General features: G+C 34.9%; 1 protein-coding gene across 4 annotated transcripts in view; it reads left to right on the forward strand.

The window, feature by feature from the left end:
• Window positions 1-25676, forward strand: part of SYT14 (synaptotagmin 14) — a 220460-nt gene extending 194784 nt beyond the window's left edge. For all 4 annotated transcript variants that reach the window (XM_057727815.1, XM_057727816.1, XM_057727813.1 and 1 more), the window contains 2 exons: window positions 20884-21073; window positions 24906-25676. In XM_057727815.1, the coding sequence (XP_057583798.1) occupies window positions 20884-21073; window positions 24906-25219 (504 nt within the window). In that variant the 3' untranslated portion in view covers window positions 25220-25676. The remainder of the gene's footprint in view (window positions 1-20883; window positions 21074-24905) is intronic.
• The last annotated feature ends 443 nt before the right edge of the window (window positions 25677-26119 follow it).

Raw genomic sequence — 26119 nt, forward strand, 5'->3', positions numbered from 1 at the left:
AAAAGTTGGTCAGTTTCATTGATCTTTTTAAAGAATCAGTTTTCAGTTTTGTTGCTTTACTCTTGTTTTTTGTAGTCTTTCTACTCCAGTCTTTATAATTTTTCCTCTCTTTGCTTCAGGTTTAGTTTGCTCTTCTTTTCTAGTTTCTTAAGGTAGAAAGTTAGGTTCTTGATTTCAAATATTTCTTTTTTTTTAATATAGACATTGCTGTAATTTCAATTATAATTGAAGCTGGTTTTCACTGCATCCCATGTGATTTGATATCATGTGTTTCTCTTTTTATTCATCTCAAACTTTTTTCTAATTTCCTTCATAATTTTATCTTTGGCCCATTGGTTATTTATAAATGTGTTGTTTAATTTGCACATTGAGATCTTCCAAAAATTCCTTCTGTCGGTGATTTCTAATTTAATTCCATTATTGTTGGAGAAAATAATTTATATGATTTTTGGTCCTTTTAAATTTATTGAGATTTGTTTTTAGCCTAATATATGGTTTATCCTTGTCTGTTCATAGAGAAATGTTCCATGTGCACTTGAAAAAAATGTGTTTTGCTATTGGTGGGTAGAATGTCCTGTAGATATCTTTTATAGTTGGTTTATAATGTTCAAGTGTTCTATTTCCTTATTGATCTTCTATCTAGTTGTTCTACCCAGTATTGAAAATGAAGTATTGAAGGCTCCAACTATTATTGTTGAATTGTCTATTTCTATTTTTAATTCTGTCATTTTCTGCTTTATATTTTAGAGTTGTGATATTTGGTGCATATATACTTTTATTGTTATATCTTTTTGATAGGTTGACTCTTTTATAATTACAAAGTGTTATTTGTCTCTGGTATCAATTTTGTCTTAATGTCTATTTTGTCTGAGGTTAGTATAGCCACTCCAGCTCTTTTTTGGTCTCTGTTTGCATGGTGTATCTTTTTTCAGTCATTTTACTTTCATTCTGTTTGTGTCTTTGACTCTAATGTGTGATTCTTATAGACAGAATATATTTGGGTCATTTTTTTAAATCCATTCTGCTATCTCCTCCCTTGTGATTGAATTGTTTAGTCGATTTATATTTATTGTAACTAGCGATAAATGAAACAGCCATTTTGCTATTTGTTTTCTACATGTCTTATTGTTTTTCTATTCCTCCATTATTGCCTTCTTTTGTGTTATTTTCTAGTATGCCATTTTAATTGCCTTGTTTCTTTTACTCTATTTTTTTAAGTTATATTCTTAGTGGTTTCCCTGGGGATTGCAATTCACATCTTAATATAAAATAATCTAATCAGATTAATACCAACTTAATTTAAATAGTATATAGAAACTTTGCTCGGTTCCATTCCCCTCTCCTTTATGTTATATTGTCATACAAATTACATCTTTATACATTATAGGTTCATCAACAAATTTTATACTTATTTATTCTTTATTCCATGTCTTTTAAATTAGATAGTGAATAAAAGAGTTACATATTATATTTCTGTTGCTGCTGTAACAAATTACCACAAGCTTAATACTACACAAATATATTATCTTACAGTTCTGGAGGTCAGAAGTGCAAAATATATCATCAGGGCTGTGTTCTTTCTGGAAGCAACAGAGAGGACCCTTTTTTCTTTCTGTCTGTCTTTTTTTTCTTTCTCCATTTTTTCAGCTTCTAGAGGCCATCTGCTTTCTTGGCTTACAGCCCCTTCCTTCATTTTCAAAGTCAGCAGCATAGCGTCTTCACATAGCACTCTCTCTCTCTCTTTGTCTCTTGCTCTCCTGCCTCCCTATTATAAGGGACCTTGTGATTACATTGGGTACATTCAGATAATCCAGGATAGTCCACCCATCTCAAGATCTTTAACTTAATCACATCTATAGTCTCTTTTGCCATACAAGGTAAAGTATTCACAGGTTCTGGAGGTTAGGATGTGGACCTTTTAGGGGCAGAGGAAGCATCAATCTCATTGAAGATACCTTGTAGGAGATGAATTTTTTTTTTTACTGCTTTCAAGGTTCTCTTTCACTTTCTCCAGTTTGACTCTTTGTGTCAAGGTGTGGATATCTTTTAGTGTATCCTACTTGGATTTGTTGAGCTTCTTGGATGTGCATATTAATGTTTTTCATCAACTTTGGGAAGTCTTCAGTCATTATTTCTTCAAATGTTTTCTGTACCTTCTGTCTCCTCTCCTCCTGGAACTCTCATTATGCATATGCTGTAAAGCTTGATGATATCTGGCAGGTCTTTGAGGCTCTCTTCCTTTTCTTGATTATTTTTTCCCCTTCTGTTCAGACTGAATAATTGCAGTTTCTTATCTTCAAATTTGCTAATTCTTCTGCTAATTCAAATCTGCTGCTGACTTGTCTGTTGAATTTCTTATTTCAGTTGTTATGCTTTTCAACTCCAGAATTTCTGTGTTTTTCTTTTATATTGTATGTCTCTGTATGGATATTCTCTATTTGGTGAGACATTGTTCTCATACTTTAATTCTTTAGACATAGTTTTCTTTAGTTCTTTGAACATATTTAAAAGAGCTGGTTTGAAATCTTACCTGTTAAGTCCAATATCTAGGATTTTTCAGGACAATTTCTATTGACTGCTTTTTCTCATGTGTATGAGCCATATTGTCCTGTTTTCTTTGCATGGCTCGTAATTTTTTTTGAAAACCGAACATCTAAAAGTATTATAATGTTTTAATTCTGGAAACAGAATTGCTGCTGCTGCTGTTGTTGTTTTTGCTCTTGGGGCATGCTCTCAGTGCTCCAGTGTTAAGTTTACAATTGTGTCTTAGCTTTCACTCCATGCATGCACAAAGTCTCAAAGTCAGCTAGACATGAGAGTTTATGACCTTCTTAGGTCTTTCTTGGGAATGTGCATAGTCTTACACATGTGCTTGGACTTAGGATTCCTAGGAATGCATTGGAACTTATCGAATCCCCCTGTGAACCTCTCATTCCCAAGATTTTCCTTGTAAATTTTCCGGTCAATCTCTTGTTAGCCCCAGTTGATACTGCTTTCTTATGTGGCTGTGATGTTAAACAATTGCCACTGATTGTTTCCAACAAACATCCTAAGGATACAGCTGTACCGTACACCTATATCAGGCTCTAACCCAACTCAAGTCAAAACAAAGCATGAGAGTGGAGCTTTTTCAGAGACTTTAAAGACTACTCAAGTAATGATAATTCTTTGGGAATCAGGCTTTGGAGAAGCTCCAAACATCTTCCTACCCTTCCAGTGTCAGCTAGACTGCTGGTTTTCACAGTTACCACAGTTGTGAGGCTCTTGGTTTTCAAGGCTATCATGGAACCAGGGAGAGGGAGATGGAAATAGGGTAAATTTAAAATGCCCCAAAGCTTGTTGTTCTTACTGGTTTTCAGCCATTTTTCATAAATAAATACTTCCTGGATCATTGCAAACCTTTGGCTAATTTACAGTTCTGAAAATGTTGATTTTAACAGTTTTTGCCAATATTCTTGTTGCTTTAGTAGAAGTATGTCACCATCAAAGCTAATTTTATAGACATCTAGTTTACTAGTGTCTCATGTCTTTCCCCTGGCATGGAAGTTGGTGACACAGAGTGCAGTAAGTGGACTCAAAATGATCATCCGATTAAGTAAAATCTAATAACATTATCAAAAGATAGCTACAAGGCCAAAAGTTCAAAGAATCAAAAGTAAGTGACAGACTGAGTGGACCAAGAAGATGACCTAACTGAACATAGGAGACTTCTCCTTTGCCTGCTCTCTCCCCATCCCTCACATTCCCCATTTCTCACTCCATATACCCATGGCTGGGTGCATAGATCATGGTGTACAGGAAGCGTAAGGGTGGGGGACGCTAACTAAGATGGTTTTGTATTGTAAGAATAAAGTTTTCTTATAGTGATCTGTTTTCAGAACACTTATCAGATGTTAGCTCATGTAACCTTATAACTGGACAGGCCATGAATGAGAATCTCTATTTTATAACGAAGAAGAATGAGGCTCTCAATAGGTAAGTTATGCAGAGTCTTAGAGCTAGCAACAGATAGCATTGCTGTCAGCTCTTTTGATATTTTGTCAAGTATTCTTTGCACTACTAGGTAATAACACTCAGAGAAGTTTTTTTGTTTGTTTTGTTTTTTCAGAGAAGTTTTTATAGTAAGGACTAACCAATTTTGAGATCATTTCTGGAAGAAAAACCACCAAGATGTGTCTGGTTGGATATCTGAGATTAAAAGAGAGAAGATGTGCCTAATATTTCTAGCTTAGAAAGTATAATTTTTGTGCATTGCAACTAGCAAGAATACAAATGCTATTCTAACATGGACAAATAAATATCAAATTGCCGTTAATTCAGTGAAAGAATCAGGTAAATAATTACTGAAGATTTAATTCAAGCCAAAATGTGCATATTTTTCTAGTTTTCCACAAGGTGTCAGCAGCACTTTAAACAGTAGCAACCGTAGTGGTTATTTGGAAGGGAATATATAAATTCATTAAATATTATACAGATCGGGAATATATTATTATGTTTATTTGTTTCCACTATCAGATTGTTTGTACTTAAGTAATTGACAAACTTCATACATTATTTAGTGCTGCATTCAATATTTTACCATCTGCATTATTATAGTCTCCAGCCTACTGTAGGGTTACTTAACTATAATACTAGAGTTTTGACTTCTCAGAAGATTCAAAATATTATATATTGGAGAAACTGGGTCAGCAGGGGGCAGCACAGTCCTACAGTGTTTAAAATTTGGTCATTTGAATGGACAATTCAGAAACAGAAGGCTATAAAAAGACAGTGTGGCACATGATTTTTCAAGTGTTTCAAGTATTCCCATCCTTTATTTCAAATGAAATATTTTGGTAACCCAAATATATAAAATTATTTTACTAACAGAAATCTTACCTTATAATATTTATTTATAATATCAAACACCAAAAATAATGGAACTGTTTCTTGAACAAAAAATTTAGAGTATATTAATCAGCTTCTTCGATCTTTTCTTCTTACATCCTCAGTTTATGTGCTCATTAAGTGTTTGGCACAGCACATTTCATAAATAAAAGGTTTTAGAAAAAAATTTAGAATAAAATATTTGAGATTGTGCTATTTCTATCTTCCTTTTATAAATAAGTAAATTGAGACTCAAGGTAATTTTAAAACATATCCAAGGTCATACAGATGGCAAAATGTCAGAGCTTACATACAAACCCACTATCTTACTTCAAAGCACAGATACTTACAATTTATACAATTGCTGATAATATGTTTTAGTCTTACTTCAGCTTTGAAATTCAATCCAGATTATTTCTTTTTTAAATATTACACAACAAAAAGATAAGTCTGATTCACACAGATAGGAAGTTACAAATGGTAACTTTTTATAAAGAGCTTGCTCTGTAATCTCCAAATAATTCTCAGTAAACAGAAATGGCAGGTGAATCTTTAGTCCAAAATACAAAACTAAATCTCCAATACAAATAAATGCACCGGTGTTTTATAATGTTTTAACAATTGGTAAACCTACTTAGAAAGTTGATGGTTATTCCACGTTTTTTAGATAAAGAAGCTAAAGCATGGAGGTGCTAATAAGTACCTTGCCTAAAGTCACATTCCATAACTGACAGATCTGGTAGTCTGACTCCAAGGTTTGCTTCCCTTACAAGTACACTGTATCACCTATTTTAATATTCATGTATGTGCATCTGTAGCTAATATTTTAGTTTTTAAACAGTTACAAATATATTTTAAAAACGAAATTCAATAGATTCCTTTAACCACAGTTAAAAAACCAATAACCTTTGGATAATAGAATATAATCCAAAACTTAGGAGGCATTTTGTAATAATTTTGGGCTGTTGTTTTCTAATTATCATTCTATTTCAGTTCCTAATAGTTTAAAAAAATTATATTTCTGTTAAAAACACAGACTCAGATCATCTCATTTAAAACAAATTATTTAAAGGGAACCTCTAACACATTTGGAATACACTAACTTGCATAAGAATAACTGTGATTCTAGCACTTTGTAAACTTAGTTACCAATTTTATAAAGCGCACACCTCCCCAGGGTGTATATGTGAGGCCATTTCTGCGGTGCAGAGTCTGTACTGCCTTAGTAATACAATATATGTTTCTAGTGACTCAGATACCTTAGAGAATAATTATAATAAATCAGATATTTTTAGAGTCTGTTTTCCTACAGGGTAAAAAAAAATTGCAATTTTTTGCTTAAGATGTAAAATGTATACACAAAGACAGACCGAGTACTTCTCAAAGAAAGACCTATCCCTAGGCCAACAAAGTAAATTGTGACTTCTGTCCAAGCACTCAGTCATGCCCATGTTTGGCCTTAGATTATTTTTCTAAGACGTAGACCTGAGATGTTGCTCCCAGTTCACAGTGCCTGTCTTGCCCTCCACTGCTTATAGAGCAGGTCCAATTTTTCTCATCCCCACATTTCATGTTTTTCACAACATATTCTTTTCATTAAACAATCTTTATTAAGTGCTTGCTGAGTGCAAGGTACTGTACTAATTTGGGGACATAAGAGATGAATAAAACAAAGCTTCTATCCTCAACAGATAGTCTAGTAGGAAAGACAGACAAAGTGACCGTTACAGTGCAGTGTAGTAAGTTTATGATGGAAATGTTCACCTAGATAGGTGAGTAAACTCTGGCTTCAGTCTTACTTTCTGTAGCTACATTTTCCACCCCTCCCCCATATACACCAGCTACATCAGACCAGTTCATTTACCAGATGCGCCATCCACTGTTGGGCCTTAGCACACTGTCTGAAATGCCCTTCCCTGTGCCTTTTTAAATCCTTTTGGGGCCTGCTTCAAAATCTCTTCTCAGGAATATAGTTTCTGCTGTCCTAGAGTTTATCACATCTACCTGTATTCGCCCATAAACCTCTCGAGGCATTTTATCATAGTCTGCCTTAAAATCCATTCATCTCTCCCCTAGAACAGTGCTTTGTGCAGAACAGACATTCAGTAAACTCTTATACCGCTGACTTCCAAAACTGTTTTGTTTCTATTCTGTTCTGTTTCCTTCAGTGAGATAAAACAGTATTTCTATTAATTACTTTTTTGCAAGTAGCCTAAAGTCTGGTCACAAATGAATTAAATCAGGATTGTGAGATGAATATCATTATTTCTAAAAATTATTAAATGTGAGAATATAAATATTAGATATGAGGGTGTAATGGATACTGTTGGTTTTCTACCAGTCTACTGTCCCCATTACTTCTTAGTTCTTTCCTTAAATAACATCCTATTTGTTCAGGTAGCCAAACCTAGGTAGTACAGAATTCCCACAGAAAAAATAATCCCCCTTGAAGATGAACTCACATTAAAAAAAAAGTGTAAGTGGAAAGAAATGACCCACCATGAATGACAGCAGACCCAAAAGATAGATATGTTGACATCTCTAGGATACCGTGGAAGAGGTTATAAGATAAACATGCTTTAAATGAATAAAGACCTAAAAGCAGTAACAGAAACCACAAGGGAAAAACAAGACAATATGGGAAAAGAGGCAGATTTAAATGATGACCATATGGAACTTCTGGAATGAAAAATAGAGTCATTAAAAATAGAATCAATGAAAAATACGAATAACAGGGTAAGGAGAATGAAGGGTAGAATGAGAATGTTTAGTATATTTTCTTATAAAAACTCCAAAGTGAGAGACTGGGAGAAGTGAGAGGCAGCATTTGAAATACATAGATCATCAGATTGAAAAAGTGCAGGTGCTAATAAGCAGGATTACCAAAAATGGATCCATACTTATAAAGATTATAGTGATAGGATGAAACACTGAAGACAAAATGGTAAAAGTAACCACAAAGAAAAGATAAGGAAAGGGAACAACAATTTGTCTAACAGATTCTCAATACCCCTAAATACCAAGTGGCAGTGGTATAATATCTGTAAGGTGCCAAGGCAAATGAACTACCAACTTAGAATATTATAGCCACCTAAATTATTGCTAAGGAAGAGGGTAAACTCCAGGTATTTTCAGGCAAAGACCAAGGGAGTTTAGCATTCACAACTCATTGCTGGGATAATTACTAAAGCATTTACTTGTATATGATGAACATTGAATTCAAAAGGAAGAAGTGATGGTGAGCTGAGAGATTGTTAAGTATGTAGAAAATCTAAAGAAGCAGAGATAGATCAAGCAGAAAAATGCTAGCAAAGATATAGAAGATCTGAGTAACACAAGATTAAATTAATGTATGTATGTGAGACCTCTACTTAATAAACATAAACATATGTAGAACAGTTACAAATGTCAATCATATATATGCCAACCCACAAAGGAAGTCTCCACAAATATCAAGGAATCAATATCATATCAACCTTGTTTTTTGACCACATTTTGTTGAAGTTAGAAATTCATTCAACAAATGTCTGGCACACACACATACTACATACTGGACATCATTCTAGTTATTTTGTGTATGTTAATGAAAAGAAGAAATAAATTTTGACCTGCATGGAATTTAATTCATTATGGAGGAGGGGAGACTTGAGATACAATAAATATAATAGAGTAAATATACAGTATGTGAAAAGGTTTTAAGTATTATGGGTGAAACAAATAGGGTGAGCACGATCAAGAATGCTAGTTGGAAAGGAGTTGTAATTTAAATGAGAGGTCACTGTGGGCAATGTAACATGTGGGCAAAGACTTGAAAGAGATGAAGGGTTAGTCATTTGCGTATCTGGGGGAAGAGCATTTCAAGCAGGTGGAACAGCCAATCCCAAGAGCCCAGAGTATGTCTGTTGTCTTCAAGAAAGAGCAAGGAGGGCCACTTAGCTAGATCTCCGTGATTGACGGGTAGAGTAGTAGGAGGTGAGGCAGAAGAGGCAGTCCTCCTCCTACCCCTCCCACCCCTCAAATCTGTGTGTTTAGGTACTCAAACAAAAAACTCTCTAAACTAACTCAGGGTCAGAGTAAAAAGCATAATGGAAATTGGAAATATTTAGAATCAGACAAAATGAGAACACTATTAACTTTATGGGGGGCAGATATAACAATATAGGGAAATGTATAGCCTTAAATACATTTATAAGAAGATAAGAGTGCAAGTTGATGAGCTGAATATTCTTCAACTCAGGAAATTGAAAAAGGAAAACAAGAAGTTAATTTTAAAAAAAAAGTAAAGAGGTTTTAAAAAACAAAATCTGGGTTTTTTAAATAGCTAATAAGTTAGGTACACCTCTGGAAATATTGATCAGGAAAGAAAAACATTATGTTAAGTGAAAAGGAGGGCATAATCATCAATTCAGTGGAAATTTTAGAATCATAAAGCGAATAACTAGAAAAACAGTTTGAAAACAGATGAAATGAGCAATTTTTTTGAGGATATAAATTTCTAAAAAGTGATTTACTAATAATAGAAAACATGAAATACTTATTGCCATTAAGAAATTCAATCAGTAGTCAAAAAGATTCTCATAAAAGAAAGAAAAAAAAAGTTGGTTGTTTCAAAGGCAAGTTTTACCCAACTTCAGTGAACAAGTAACTCTCCTGGAATAATATCTATTTGTGAATATATGTATATACACACACACACATATGTGCATTTTCCTCTGAATTCAGTTTAACATTGTTTCTGCATGTTTATAAGTCAGATTGGTTTATAATTTTATGTTCTTCTTGTCTAGTTAGTGTCAAAATTATTCAGCTCAAAAGAGAAGCTGGGTACTTTTCCTTTTCATCCTCTGAAATAGTTTATATAGCATAGGAGTTGTTTGAGAACATGGGAAAAATTTTATAAACTTTATAAACCAATCTCACACATATATGTGCAGAAATACCAATTTAAATATGTTCATATTGAATGTAGCAAAAAATATGTGCATGTATATACATACCTCTATATACATATAGAAATTTTGATAAGACCGGAAGTTTTTTTTTTTTTTTTTTTTTTAATTATTATTTTATTTTATTTTTTTGGGGGGTACACCAGGTTCAATCAACTGTTTTTATACACATATCCCCATATTCCCTCCCTTCCTTGACGCCCCCCCCTCGATGCCCCCCCACCCTCCCTGCCCCAGTCCTCTAAGGCATCTTCCATCCTCGAGTTGGACTCCCTTTGTTATACAACAACTTCCCACTGACTATTTTACAGTTGGTAGTATATATATGTCTGTACTACTCTCCCGCTTCTTCTCAGTTTCCCCTTCACCCCCCGCCCCCTCCCATACCTCGAGTTCTCCAGTCCATTCCCTGTATCTGCTTCCCTGTTCTTGTCACTGAGTTCATCAGTACCATTTTTAGATTCCGTATATGTGTGTTAGCATACAATATTTGTCTTTCTCTTTCTGACTTACTTCACTCTGTATGACAGATTGTAGTTCTATCCACCTCATTACATAGAGCTCCATCTCATCCCTTTTTATAGCTGAGTAATATTCCATTGTATATATATGCCACATCTTCTGTATCCATTCATTTGTTGATGGGCATTTAGGTTGCTTCCGTGTCCTGGCTATTGTAAAGAGTGCTGCAATAAACATTATGGTACAAGTTTCTTTTGGGATTATGGTTTTCTTTGGGTATATGCCCAGGAGTGGGATTACTGGATCATATGGTAGTTCTATTTGTAGTTTTTTAAGGAACCTCCAAATTGTTTTCCATAGTGGCTGTACCAACTTACAGTCCCACCAACAGTGCAGGAGAGTTCCCTTTTCTCCACACCCTCTCCAACATTTGTTGTTTCCAGACTTTGTGATGATGGCCATTCTGATTGGTGTGAGGTGATACCTCATTGTGGCTTTGACTTGCATTTCTCTGATGATGAGTGATGTTGAGCATCTTTTCATGTGTTTGTTGGCCATCTGTATGTCTTCTTTGGAGAAATGTCTATTTAGGTCTTCTGCCCATTTGTGGATTGGGTTATTTGCTTTTTTGGTATGAAGCTGCATGAGCTGCTTGTATATTTTGGAGGTTAATCCTTTGTCCGTTGTTTCATAGGCAATTATTTTTTCCCATTCTGAGGGTTGCCTTTTAGTCTTGATTATGGTTTCTTTTGCTGTGCAAAAGCTTTTAAGTTTCATGAGGTCCCATTCGTTTATTCTTGATTTTATTTCCATGATTCTAGGAGGTGGGTCAAAAAGGATGTTGCTTTGATGTATGTCAAAGAGTGTTCTGCCTATGTTTTCCTCTAGGAGTTTGATAGTATCTGGCCTTATATGTAGGTCTTTAATCCATTTGGAGTTTATTTTTGTGTATGGTGTTAGGAAGTGTTCTAATTTCATTCTTTTACATGTTGCTGTCCAATTTTCCCAGCACCACTTATTGAAGAGGCTGTCTTTTTTCCATTGTATACTCGTGCCTCCTTTGTCAAAGATAAGGTGCCCATATGTGTTTGGGCTTACTTCTGAGTTCTCTATTCTGTTCCATTGATCTTCCTTTCTATTTTTGTGCCAGTACCATACTGTCTTGATCACTATGGCCTTGTAGTATAGTTTGAAGTCAGGAAGCCTGATTCCACCAACTCCATTTTTCCTTCTCAAGATTGCTTTGGCTATTCGGGGTCTTTTGCGTTTCCATACAAATCGTAAGATTTCTTGCTCTAGTTCTGTGAAAAATGCCATTGGTAATCTGATCGGGATTGCATTAAATCTGTAAATTGCTTTGGGTAGTACAGTCATTTTCACGATGTTGATTCTTCCAAGCCAGGAACATGGTATATCCCTCCATCTGTTTGTGTCATCTTTGATTTCTTTCATCAATGTCTTAAAGTTTTCTGCATACAGATCTTTTGCCTCCTTAGGCAGGTTTATTCCTAGGTATTTTATTCTTTTGGTTGCAATGGTGAATGGGAGAGTTTCCTTAATTTCTCTTTCTGCTCTTCCGTTGTTAGTGTATAGGAATGCAAGAGATTTCTGTGCATTAATTTTGTATCCTGCTACTTTACTAAACTCATCAATGAGTGCTAGCAGTTTTCTGGTAGAGTCTTTAGGGTTTTCTATATATAGTATCATGTCATCTGCAAAGAGTGATAATTTTACTTCTTCTTTTCCAATTTGGATTCCTTTAATTTCTTTTTCTTCTCTGATTGCTGTGGCTAACACTTCCAAAACTATGTTGAATAACAGTGGTGAGAGTGGACACCCTTGTCTTGTTCCTGTTCTTAGAGGGAATTCTTCCAGTTTTTCTCCATTGAGAACAATGTTGGCTTTTGGTTTGTCATATATGGCTTTTATGATGTTGAGGTAATTTCCTTCTATGCCCATTTTCTGGAGAGCTTTTATCATAAATGGATGTTGAACTTTGTCAAAAGCTTTTTCTGCATCTATTGAAATGATCATATGGTTTTTATCCTTCAATTTGTTGATATGATGTATCACGTTGATTGATTTGCGTATATTGAAGAATCCTTGCATCCCAGGGATAAACCCCACTTGATCGTGGTGTATGATTTTTTTAATGTGCTGTTGCAGTCTGTTAGCTAGTATTTTGTTGAGGATTTTTGCATCTATATTCATCAGTGATATTGGTCTGTAGTTTTCTTTTTTTGTGACATCTTTGCCTGGTTTTGGTATCAGGGTGATGGTAGCCTCGTAGAATGAGTTTGGGAGTGCTCCGCCTTCTGCAATATTTTGGAAGAGTTTGAGAAGGATAGGTGTTAACTCTTCTCGAAATGTTTGATAGAATTCGCCTGTGAATCCATCTGGTCCTGGGCTTTTGTGTGTTGGGAGATTTTTAATCACTGCCTCAATTTCTGTACTTGTGATTGGTCTGTTCATGGTTTCTATTTCTTCCTGGTTCAGTCTTGGAAGATTGTATTTTTCTAAGAATGTATCCATTTCTTCCAGGTTATCCAATTGATTGGCATATAGTTGCTTGTAGTAGTCTCTCATGATGTTTTGTATTTCTGAGGTGTCCGTTGTGACTTCTCCTTTTTCATTTCTAATTCTGTTGATTTGCATCTTCTCCCTTTTTTTCTTGATGAGTCTGGCTAATGGTTTATCAATTTTGTTAATCTTCTCAAAGAACCAGCTTTTAGTTTTATTTATTTTTCTTATGGTTTCTTTCCTTTCTTTTTCATTTATTTCTGCTCTGATCTTTACGATTTCTTTCCTTCTGCTCACTTTGGGGTTTCTTTGTTCTTCTTTCTCTAGTTGTTTGAGGTGTAAGGTTAGGTTGTTTATTCGATCATTTTCTTGTTTCTTAAGGTAGGACTGTATTGCTATAAACTTCCCTCTTAGAACTGCTTTTGCTGCGTCCCATAGGTTTTGGGTTGTTGTGTTTTCGTTGTCATTTGTTTCTAGATACTTTTTGATTTCCTCTTTGATTTCTGTAGTGATTCCTTGGTTGTTTAAGAGTGAATTGTTTAGCCTCCATGTGTTTGTATTTTTTGCAGTTTTTTTCCTGTAATTGATATCTAGTCTCATGGCGTTGTGGTCTGAGAAGATGCTTGATATGATTTCAATTTTCTTGAATTTGCTGAGGTTTGATTTGTGACCCAAGATGTGATCTATCCTGGAAAATGTTCCATGTGCACTTGAGAAGAAAGTGTAGTCTGTCGTTTTTGGATGGAATGTCCTATAAATATCAATGAAGTCGAGATGGTCTAATGTGTCATTTAAAGCTTGTGTGTCTTTATTTATTTTCTGTTTGGATGATCTGTTCATTGATGTAAGTTTTTATGACCATTTCTACATGATGCTGTATTCAAATATTGATAATAGAAAGATTTTGTTTTTATTTGTTTTACAATCAATTTTTGTTGTATCAATATTTTCAGTGTCAATGTGAAACAACTTTCTTTCTGTATGAAAGAGAAAGTGAGATTTTTTTTTTCCACTCTTTGTTAGCTAACCTGAATATCAGAGCTATGTTCCATAACTGTAGTAATATTCCCTTTCACCAACCTATCTTTTCTTCTTCCTTGGCTTTTGCAAGGCTAAGAACCTCAGACCAAACCCAGCAGGGAGACAGAGGGAGGTAGTCACAATTGGTGCAAAAGCAGCAACATTACCAGCTCCTCAGTAGCAGGGGTGATAGTCCTCACTGAAGGCCAAGGGGAAAAAAGCAGGGCAAACAGTTCAGTTGACCAGGCCCTGTAGTAGATATCCGTTTTTTTTGCCTAGCATCCATGTCTTCTGCGGCCACAGTATCCAAGTTTTGCTTGGGAGGCCAACTTGCTCCTGTACTTCTGATGAAGTGACTTCATTCTGAAGCCTGGAAATTAGATCTTACAGGCCTTAACTAGTGAGTACTAGGGTTTTGGTTGGAGCAATCAGGATGCTGTCTTCCTCTCTCCCACAACACTCAGAACTGCTGAAAACTCTGGCAACTTGGAGCAAAGCGTCTACCTGAGAATAAAGCCAAATTTGGGAAACAATCCCAAGGAATGGAGGACAACTGTTTCCTAAGGACATGGGTTAAAACCTGGGTCAGTGAGCACCTTAAGCTACCCTTGAATTAACTGTTGTATTACAGAAGCCAGTAAATTCCCTTGTGTCTTTTAAGCCAGTTAAATTTGGTAGCAGTTTGGTGGTAAGTGCCTGAAACTCCTCAGCACCAGCTCTCCCTGGAGGGAGGGAGACAGACTAGTGTTCTGCAGGCTGAAATGAGTCTCCTTCCTAGTGGAGGTGCAGGGACCCCACATAGAGAGCGGGAGAGCTTGTTGCTGCCATCCAGCTCTCTGTCCTTCCTTTAGGATGCTTTTTTGTTTCTGTCCCTCCTGTGGTTTTGGTTGGCAGCTCTTGGTGGCCTCTGTACCGTGTCGCTTTGAGGCAGAGCCTGCCTGGGAGGACCACTTCTTCGCCTGCCAGTAGCCATTGTCTGCACTTGCAGCCAAAAGTGTCCTGATTCCAACACCACTCTGAATTTAAACGGTCCACCCATCCCCTGCTCATCCTAGTAAGTTGTCCTTTAGAGTCGATGGGTGTCTTTACCCCTACCAAAATACAGAATGGCTCTCCTTTATGCTGGATTGGGGAAGGAATGGAAGTGGAAGGGGGGTGAGATGTGTAGCAGCTATGCTGTTCTTGCTTTCTCCTTCCTGAAATTGCCTCTGGTTATCTCCTCCTTACCTTGTCTGATAGGTGTTCAGTGCCTCGGGGCTAGGGAAGGGCCCTGAGGAGGGAGCACCGCTATTGCGGCCGCTGACTGCCCTCTGGTTACACTTCCGTGCCCTCGTCACCCCATTTTCAGGAAAGTATGATGGAAACATTTCATGTGCAGGTTACCTTAAAAACCAGAAAATATCTTCTAGACACAGTGAAAATATAGTCAACAGAAAATATTCAAATTCATAGTAATTATCATTGTAGAGTCCAGCAATTTTATCTTAAAAATATTGAGTAAAAGTGGTTACAAGTGAGGTGAAATCAGTTTAATATTAATAAAAAGCCCCATACATTTACTTATTATGAGTTCTCTTGTATTTGTAGTCGTACATTTTTCTCTCTATATTTACAGGTTCTTACCTGATTTTAACCTATTAGCACCATTAAAGACGTAATGGCTGTCATAAGCACTAATTCTGCTTATGGTAAACATTATATAGAGTTTATTCGTTTTTTTGAAAAATTAAATAATTTTTTTCTATTTTTACAGAACTGCTTATAATCCTTCACCCTAGGGCAGAGAACTCAGGAGGAAAGAGAAGAAGTATTAAAAAGAAATAAAGTATTATGTTAGATGGGAAGAAGTTATACTTTTACTTTAGGGAGCCTGTGGGACGATTCCTTTAAGTAGACCCAATTATGATTGGGATTTGTTTGACTTTGGGTTAATCACCTGCAGTTACTGCCACCAAGGCAAGCCCCAGTTATAAATTGATGACAGGGTCTGCAGCGAGAGTAGGTAGAGATTCCTGAAAACACACTGAGTGGAGCAGCACGCCCTGAGGAATAGTCGGAGGAAAGATGCCACTTGAGTATATAGTGTCTGTATTTAATTTGTCTTTACTGCAGTTACTCTATTTATATAGTTATCCTATACTGCCTTTGTTGTACTCAGTGATCTCCTTGGACTGCCACACCTATACCAACCCTGGATAGGCAGTTACACTGATGGCAGTAGAAAGGTCATGAGATTAGCACTTTTCCTAAGGTATAAATTCAGAATGAACTCCTCAGACAATAGTTTTTGTGGGGTTGGTTTTGTTTTTCGTTTTGTTTTTTTCTGTTAAATACTACTATATTTCAGCAGGGCTTACTAAAATAGAATGTGATCACCAAGGATCTTATCACTCTTGCTTTTTATGTTGGGCTTGGAGACAAGGACATTTTTGCAGCAGTAAAGCGGGGAGGTAAGTTAGTTGTTTTTCTTAGGAGCAAGAAAGACCTTTCCCAAGACTTTCTCAGGACATCGCTTCGTTGCACAAAATTGGCAATATGACCTCTATGTTGATAAGAAAATATTAGATTTCCATCTTAGTATCTAACAGTAGGTTAATATGAAAAATACTATACTATGAAAAATGTATTTCACAGTGTTCTAACAGATGCTGCTAGTATAATAGCCTAATGTAGCAAATGCACCAAATGTGCTTGAGCATGTTTTTGACACTATTTTCATAAGTGATGATATATCCTAATTGAAACTTACTAAAATTATGTTTTCTCCTCCAACTGTCATGAAAACATACCAAACTATGTGTTTTGTGTACCCATGATTTAGGAATATAACATTTATCTTCCTTTTGGTTTTTCTCCTCTGTGGTTTAGAGTTAGATTTGAAAATATGAGATTTTTATCCCTCTGAATATTAGTCCAGTGAGCTAATTCAGTCCCCAATTATGTATTAATTTTCCTTGATTACTTGTATAGGCCAACTTAGTTTCAAACTGGAAGATTTGTATAAGACATTTTTAGATTTTTTAAATCTAAAAATCTAAATCTATAATTTTTAAATCTAAAAATTTGTTATAGAAAATAGTATTATAGCCTTTTTTTTTAACTCATGGAGTGAATCTCTTTAGGAATGTTCAAAGAAAGTGCTAAATATTTTTTTATCATTGTTAATTTGTGTATGTTGAATCCTTGTATCATGTAATTCTTTCATTAAACCTTTTTTCTTATGAAACCAAACACATAAGTAGAAGAGTAGAAAAGAGAGAAATGTACAATCCATCTAACTACCGTCCAAATCAAGAAATAAAACAGTACCAGGACCCCTCAGAAGCGCCCATGTCCATCTCAATCACTGTTTCTTCTCTCCCCACCCCTAGAGTTAACCACAATTTTGACTTTTAAATTAATCACTTTCTTGCTCTCTTTATAGTTTTACACCTATTCATGCATCTGAAGTACTATGGCTTAGCTTTGCCTGGTCTTTATTTGGTTTTTGTTGTTGAAATTTACATAAGTAGAACCATACAGCTAAGTATCCTTTTAGGTTCAGCATTTTTCACTCAAAATCATGTTTGCAAATGTAGCTATAATTAGTTTCATTGCTGTATAGTGTATATATACTGTATGTACAGTATAATTGCTGAATTATATGAAGTCACCACAAATTGTTCATCTGTTCCACTCTTTGGGGTCATTATAAATAATGCTGCTGTGGATGTTCTTTCATATGTCTCTTGGTAAACATTGCACATATTCCTGATGGAGATGTATATATATGGAATTGGCAGGTATTATAAGATGCGTATTTTTAACATTTAAAAAAATATCACTTTACACTATAACCATGGAATATGAGACTTCCCATTGCTCTGTGTCCTCACCACACTACTGTTTTAGCCTGTTTATTTGTTGTGCAGTGTTACTTCATGGATTTAATTTCCTTTTCCTTGATTCTTAACGAAGTTAAACATCATTTCATATTTATTTATTGACCATTCTTTTGTGAAAGTGCTGGTTCAAGTATCTGTCAAGTGTTTTTATGTTGTATTGTCTTTTTCTTCTTGATTTATGGATCTCCTTTACATATTTGGAATTTGAGCTAATTGTGAACTGTATGTGTTTCATACACAGGCCTCTCCTCACAGCTGATGGTTTGCCTTTTCACCATCCTAAAAGTCTCTGGTGAAGCTCAGAAATTCTTAATTTTAATGCTGCCAGACTTACTAAACTTTAGCTTTGTGATTAATGCTCTTGTGTCCTCCTTAAGGAAGTCTTCTCCTACCCTGAGATCGTGAATATAGACTCCTATTTTTAATGTACAGATTTATCATTTTACCTTTTATATTTAGGTCCAGAATTGGGTTTTTGGTATGTTTTGAGGTAGGGTTAATTTTTATTTATTTTGGTGTGGATAACTGGTTGTCCTATCACTATTTATTAAAAAGAGACTATCCTTTCCCTTGTCCCACTACTTTGTCATTCAACCTTTGTTGTAAATTGTGTCTATTATGCATAGATTAATTAGTAGGCTTTCTACTTAATAGTTTCTGACATTGTTTTTATCACATTGTCTTAAATAATGTGCCTTTTTTATAAATTTTGGTACTTAATAGAGGAGAGCCCGCATCTTTTATTTTATTATTTTTATTGTGGTAAGAACATGTAACATGATATCTACTCTTTAACAAATTTTAAGTATACAATTCAGTATTGTTAACTGTAGATGTAATGTTGTACAGCAGATCTCTAGAACTTAATCATCTTGCATCACTGAAACTTTACACCCATTGATCGACTCTCCATTTCCCCCTCCCCCAGCCCCTAGCAACACCCATTTTACTCTCTGCTCCTATGACTGTGACTATTTTAGATATCTCATATAAATGGAACCACACAGTATTTGTCTGTGACTGACTTATTTCACTTAGCATAATGTCCTCCAGGTTCATCCATGCTCTCACATACGGCAGGATTTCCTTCTTTTTTAAGACTAAACAATATTCCATTGTATGTGTATACTGCCGCATACATTTTAGAATTAACTTGTCAAGTTCCACAAAGATACCTGTTGAGATCTTGATTATGATTGCCTTTAATCAGTCAATTTGGAGAGAATATTGCATAACTGAACCCTATAATTCATTAACATAGTATATGCAGCACTTCTAAATTTCTCTCAATGTTCATAGTTTTCTGTATGGAGTCCTTGCATATCATTTGTACATTTATTCCTAGATATTTTATATTTTGTGTTGTAATAATTGTTATTTTAAAATAAATTTTATTTTCAGATTTGTTGCTGGTATATAGCAATATATGGATTCTTAAATTTTACCTTTGCAGGCAACAGTAATACATCTGTGGACTTGATTAGAGTTCATGTATGCATGACTATATAGAATGCACATAAGGACAGTCCAAGTCATTATACCTTTTATTTCATTTTGTTGCCTTTCATAAGGCTAGGACCTTCACTGGCTGGAATCTCCAGTGCAATGCTGATTAGAAGTAGTAATAGCTGGCATCATTTTCACATCCCAAATTTCAAAGGGACAACATTAAAAAAAAATTATTAAGTATGAAGTTACATGTTGCTCGATTTGGTTTGCACGACGTTTATTTAGAGTTTTGAAACTAGGTTTATGAATAAGAAAATCCTGTAATTTTTTTATAATGTCCTTGTCAGGTTTTTGTTTTAAGGTTTTGCTAGTTGCTTACAGGAAACTGGGAAGTGTTTCCTCTTTTCCTGTTAGCTGAAAGAGTTTGCATAAGACTAGTGTTATTAATTAGAATTCACTATTGAAGCCATCCAGCTAAAGTTTTTAGTTTTATTTTGTTTGTTTTGGAAAGGTTTTTAATTGCAAATTCAATTTCTTCAGTTAGACTGTTCAGATATTCTGTTTCTTCTTGTGTCCATTTTGCTTAGTTGTACTATTCTAGGAAGATGTCTATTTCATCAAAATTTCAAATTTGTTGGAAGCTGTTCTTACTCATTTTTAAAAAATCTTTCCATGGTCTATAGAATATGTAGTATCACTAGAAGTTAGTTTGGATTTCTAGCTGATTCAAAAAACATTCTGAATGATTTCCATCATTTGAAATTCATTTTTGAAATTCGTTTGCTTTTTTAATAAATATTTTTGTAAAAAATCCACTGCGTGCTTGAGAAAATGTATGTTCTGTAGTTGTAGGTTGTGGTGTTCTGCATATTACCATTAGGTCAGTTTCACTTATTGTGATATTCAAATCTTCTACATCATCACAGTATTTGTTTGCCTGCTTGTTTGGTCAGTTACTGAAAGAAGTATGCTGAAGTCCCCACTGGTTGTGGATTTGCCTATTTCTCTTTCTAGTCCTGGCAATGTTTGCTTTTTTTAATTTTTAGCCCATGTTATTAAATGCATGCAAATTTGGAATTACTTTATCTTCCTGGTAAATTTAAAGTTTTATCATTATTGAGTATACCTCTTCATCTCTAGTAATAGTTACTGCCTTAAAGCTAACCTTGGCTGATACTAATGTGGCTATACCAGTTTTCTTTTGGTTATTATTTGCATGGTAAATATTTTACCACCTTTTTTTTCAATTTCTGTATCTCAGTGTTTTACATATTGATTTATAAATAGCAGGTTTTGTGTTTAATCAAAGTCTGCCACTCTTTGTCTTTAAAGGCACAGTTAAGACATTTACATTTAATGTAATTGAGTCTAAATCCATGTTGGTCTTTAAAGGTCAATAAATCTCTAAACAACAATTTTTTTACATTCAGGAAAGAGTTCATTAACACCTGTGAGTTTAAGAAATTTATCTTCTCTGATTGTATCCAAACGTGCAAGGATTTATGAAACCTTCTCATCTCCTATTATTCCTTTGACTGCTGTATAATGGAAAGAGATCCAGGAACTAAAATATGGGAAGAACATTTCTAATCTAGTGTTTTGGGAATTTTGCTTGCAACTCTTGCTTTTAATCATGATTTACCTACCTAATTCCAATAAACAGGGCATTACCAACATGTCTATTAATATATCTTTTTTACAAAATACTATAAAGATTTCATTTTTGATTGCAGGGCTGTGACTCCCAAATGAGCGTGTCAGAAATCTCCTGTAGTGAAAGTACGTCCTCCTGTCAGTCTCTTGAACATGGCTCAGTTCCAGAAATTCTCATTGGCCTGCTTTATAATGCCACCACTGGAAGACTATCAGCAGAAGTGATAAAAGGCAGCCACTTCAAAAACTTGGCAGCGAACAGACCACCCAGTGAGTGAAAAAAATTTTCTTGATTCTAATATTTTCTGTACTTATGGGACTCTCAGTATAGGGGCTTCAATCCTATCATTTAGTATTAACTGATCAATGATGGTGTAATCATCAGCTAATCTGTTTCATGTTTTCTATTTCCAGCCATTTGGGAAGTAGAAAGATTCAAAATTCAAAGTATTAATTGTAAGGTGACAAGACTTTAAATTTTTCAGCATCTGCAGAATAAACCAGCCCTATCATAGCCATTATCTTCTAATGCCAGAAAAAGTTACAAGGTTTTTTTTAAAGGAAATAATATTCCACAAATATGATGAGGAATGTGTATAGCTGTCGTTGTTAACTGAAGATCAATGTTGTGTTTTCTGTCTGCATGCAGTACTATGAACTAATGTGTATACTTCTATATTTTTCCTTCTTTTCTCCCTTAACAATTTAAGAAAAAGCTGTTTCTTCACATTTTTCCTCCTTTAAAATTATAAATCAGTACTGCCAGCAGATTCTTTTCTTAAATGGAATGTGCTTTGCTTTTACCAGGACAAACAGAATAATGAATTGTTTGAGATTTATGCTAGATGCTAGGAAAGGAAAGCTAGGTGGTGTATATATATATACCTCTGCCCTGTCTATAGCCTCTCACTCCTCTCTCTCCTCTCTCTCCCAGCTCATGAGGCTGGGGATAGGTTGTGCACAGAGAAAATGTCACATGGTATACTTCCAAAATTGTTTATTGTTATCTGTAGAAATAAACTGAGAAAGTAGCAGCCTCTTCATATTTCTCTAAAATTAAAGCTATTCATGTCCTAAACTCAAAATTTGAAAGGAAATCTTGAATAATAATGGCAACCTTAAATTTGTTTAATGATTTCTCACAGACTTGCTGGAAGCAGTATTTCACTCCAAGTATCAAAGAATTCTTGCAGGAGAAAGTTTTTCCACCCTTGAATTAACTTTGCTTCTAAATATCCTAAAAATTATTTTTTCAATCGAAGTGAAAAGACATGAAAAAATATATTTAGTGTGCCCTCAGTAGTGCTGGAAACCTTGCTTCTTACATACATCATGCAATGTATCTGTCCCTGCATTCAAAGTCAGAAAGCCAAAATTAGGTTTATGTCTCTACCCTTGGATGAATGATCTAACTTCCCTAAGTCTGTTTCCTTACATGTAAAATTAAGGTTGTGTTTCTCACAGGGTAACTGTGATACTCGGATCAGATAAAGGCACATTTGGAACTATTTTTGTCCCCTTTCTCCTTTCAGAAGGAAAAATTCAGAGGGTGGAAAAAAGCAATTACTAGGGTAAACAGCTTTGGAAGTGTGTCTTGGTTATCTTCATTAATCCACACTAGGAATGCACACTCAGATGGCCTGGGAAGTAACTTAAATGAGCAGAATTGTAGATGAAAGATAAGGAGCATGGAGAGGCCTGTGACAAAGGCAAGGGTGCACACCCTGCCTCAAGATGTTCAGATTCAAAATTTTTGAACACGGTAACAGATCAGCTATTATTTGGGGTTACATTTAGCCACAAGCTGTCAGTTTGCTCTTCCTGCTTTAGGTAGTAGTTCAATCTTTTGACAAATCTTTGACTTGAAATGATAAGTTTGCCTTTCTGTCCTTGCTGAACCCACTCTGATAGAAACAGAGAAACACTAATCAGAACTAAAATGAAGACGGTGGGTGGAGGCAGGGGTGGATAATAAACAAGTTAAGAGAGATGTGCATCCACAACGTGGAGTGGATCCTTCTGATTAAAGAATAGGTTATACCAATTGCCATTATTTTAGAATTAGATCTTCAGTATTAGGACGGTTAATGGTATTACCTGGAAGGTAGCTAGTAGGTAAATATAAGTCAACATTAAAACTTATGATATGAAGTAGAGTATTTATAAAGTAAAATATAAGACAGTTTTATCAGTTTGTCTACTGTATATAAGATTGGGACCCTTCATGTATACCTGGGTTCTAAGCTTTGTACTATGTTATAGACTGACTAACCCAATTTTTATCCCAAAGGAACTGTGGTAACATTCAAGAACAAAAATGTTGGTAGTTCTATTTTATTTTGCCTAACTTAATATTATATTACATTGGGAGTAATAAAAGCATTTGAAATGTTAAATATTGCATGGATAAACTTAAAAATTTAGCAAAATAATAATAACGATCCTTTAATGACTTTTATTCAGTCTTTTATGGTCTGATAATTTGCATGATTCTATGTTCAATGTGCTTTAGACCAAGAGGATATCATTATAAAGATGTCCCCCTTTAAAACAGTGTAATTTTTGTTTAAGATTACACAATGAGCTTAAAAATCCTCATTCCATGAAATTTACCCGACATACCCTTTGTTCAACCCTCTACCTGAATTAAAATGCTAAAGTTTTGTGTTCTTCCACCCCAGTGAACAGTGTTTCCTCTTTAATTCTAACCTTTGACCCTCTTTCACCCAACAATTGACATCTGGTCATTATTTCTTTTACTGCTTTCCACCCCCTGTTGTCAGATGGACTGTTCTGTTGTCTAAAACACTTGATAGGTGGACAGGTTTATATAATCCGAGGTGAGTTCCTGTAGAGGCTAATTGGATGTTGTCTTTTCATGCAAAAACAAAATTCCCTAAAACTTGCCAGCAGTGAAGCTGTCCACCATGTTGATTTCCAAAAAAAATGCACATTTATTATCTGTGGTACTTTAAATAAAACTAACTTAGAATTTATCTCTGATTATGGATGATGGTATTCAGAGTATCTATAAAATTAGCAGAACTTTTTAAATTAAAGGTTTTATTTTTTCATTCATTATATTTTGATTCATACAGTAGAAATAGATATTTCATGAGAAATATTGCAATTTTCATTAAAATTAATTGAAATTTTGATATGAAGTACACATGATGGATCTACATGCTGAAGATAATTTGCATGAGTCTAAAGAACTTGAAAACACAGTTGTTTGAAAAGAGGGTTTATCTCCCAAGTAATCAGGCATTGAACTGTTATGTTTCACTTGGTACACTAAACATCACATCATTTTTTTTATAGTTCATGAAAGTAGTTAAGATACCATACTTAAAATTTCACATTAAATTGTGCCAAAAAGGAATCCTGTACTATGTATTTTAACTATCCAAAAAGCACATTAAATGTACTCTTGCATGAAACCAGGAGAAGGTTTTACTTGATTTGCTAAACTTTGAGCCCTTAGTGCATTTGGCTTCATTTTGGCCCTTAAATGTTTTAAAACTATATTTAAAAACCACATCCATGCAGAGATTTTTTTGACATTTCATCCTAAGCTGTTTTGATGTCATCTTTGCATTCTTGTCTTTCTCCTTTCCTCCTTACCATTTGCCTTCATTTCTATTTGTTTGTTTATTCTTACACTCTGAAAACACAGTGGAATGCTTTACAGTGTTGTGGCTAATTGAGCTTGCTAAGTGTTTATTAATGCTATGATGTCCTGCTTAGTGAAGCTAAACAGGGTGGGGATGGGAAGGGCGGGTAGTGGGAGGTCAAGGATGGGGGGTGGGAGGGTGGAGGAAGGACTATGAGGTATACCTTTAAATTCTAACTATAATATAGAAGTAGTGAGGTTAAGAAATTATTACCCCCGAAAGATTTTATGCCTACTTAGCATTCTCTGTGCTTGTCACGTTTTATAACCATTTACATCAAAATGGATTTATTGGATTTCTACTAAACATGGTATACACCATATCCTTTTAAAGTAAAAATACTGAATCTTCTCAGCAAGTGTTACAAGAAAGACATTTTGAGTTTGTTTCAAATGATATTTGTGGTATGTTTTTTTTTTTTTCTGTAGATACATATGTTAAATTAACTCTACTGAATTCCATGGGTCAAGAGATGTCCAAATGCAAGACATCCATCCGCAGAGGGCAGCCAAATCCAGTATACAAGGAAACTTTTGTTTTTCAAGTGGCCCTATTTCAGCTCTCTGATGTGACACTCATACTGTCTGTGTATAACAAACGCAGCATGAAAAGAAAAGAGATGATAGGCTGGATTTCTTTAGGTCTGAACAGCTCTGGAGAAGAGGAACTCAATCACTGGACTGAAATGAAAGAGTCGAAAGGACAGCAAGTATGTAGATGGCATGCGTTGCTAGAGTCATGATGACTAGGATTAATGAGCAATTACAGTTCAAGGCAGCATCATTTCTGAGTACAGCATTACTCTTTTTACCTAGTCACCATTAGAAGAGCTATTCTTTGAAGACTCATCTTTAACATTCTGCCCAAATGCTTTAAATTCTGTGGAAAGAACATCTGATGCCATAAATGAAGAAAAGATGTGTCTCTAGTAGAGCTTGTTTGAAAAAATAAGAAACTTATATCATCTTCGTTAAACTAACTGTCCTCCAGAGCTTTAAGAGCATCCATTTGGTTTGAAGTTAATTTTACTTTAGCAAAAGAGCCAGTAATTTCATGAAAAATCAAAATTATGATTTTGAAAATCAGAATTTTTAGTTACAACACTCTTTTAGTGTAACCCTACATATTATCCACAAAATGTATTTTGACCAGCTCATCCCTGGTGTTCGTAATGTTCTTTAATTTGGGAAAGTCATTCTCCAGCTCTATCGTCAAATGTAATGGTGAAGGGTTTCAATCATATTGAAAATCATTTTATTTCAGATATTTTCCCTTTGTGCACTTAGTTTTTTTGTGCCTCAGTTCTTCTCAATAGCACTAAATCTAAGTGCATAGGGAATTTTTTTTATGTGTTATTTTAAGAAAAGCTCACTTCTTCAATTGCCTCTGATTTTGCCTGATCCAAAGAGACCAAGTTACTGTACTGGTCCCTTGCAAGTCTTCTAGACAGGTTGTACTGTAGAACCATGTAACTTTCTGTTGAAAGCACTTCCTGTATTCTTGTATTCCAATGTAGGAAGCTAATAGAGCAGAACTTTACTTTAAAATCTCTTTCAATGATTGACTCTTTAAAATTGTAGTAATGTGAAGATACATTTTTTACAAACTTAAAACATATAGTGAATAAGTTGTTGAAAATCAA

Source organism: Hippopotamus amphibius, chromosome 3 (assembly GCF_030028045.1).
Source record: "Hippopotamus amphibius kiboko isolate mHipAmp2 chromosome 3, mHipAmp2.hap2, whole genome shotgun sequence".
NCBI lineage: Eukaryota > Metazoa > Chordata > Mammalia > Artiodactyla > Hippopotamidae > Hippopotamus > Hippopotamus amphibius.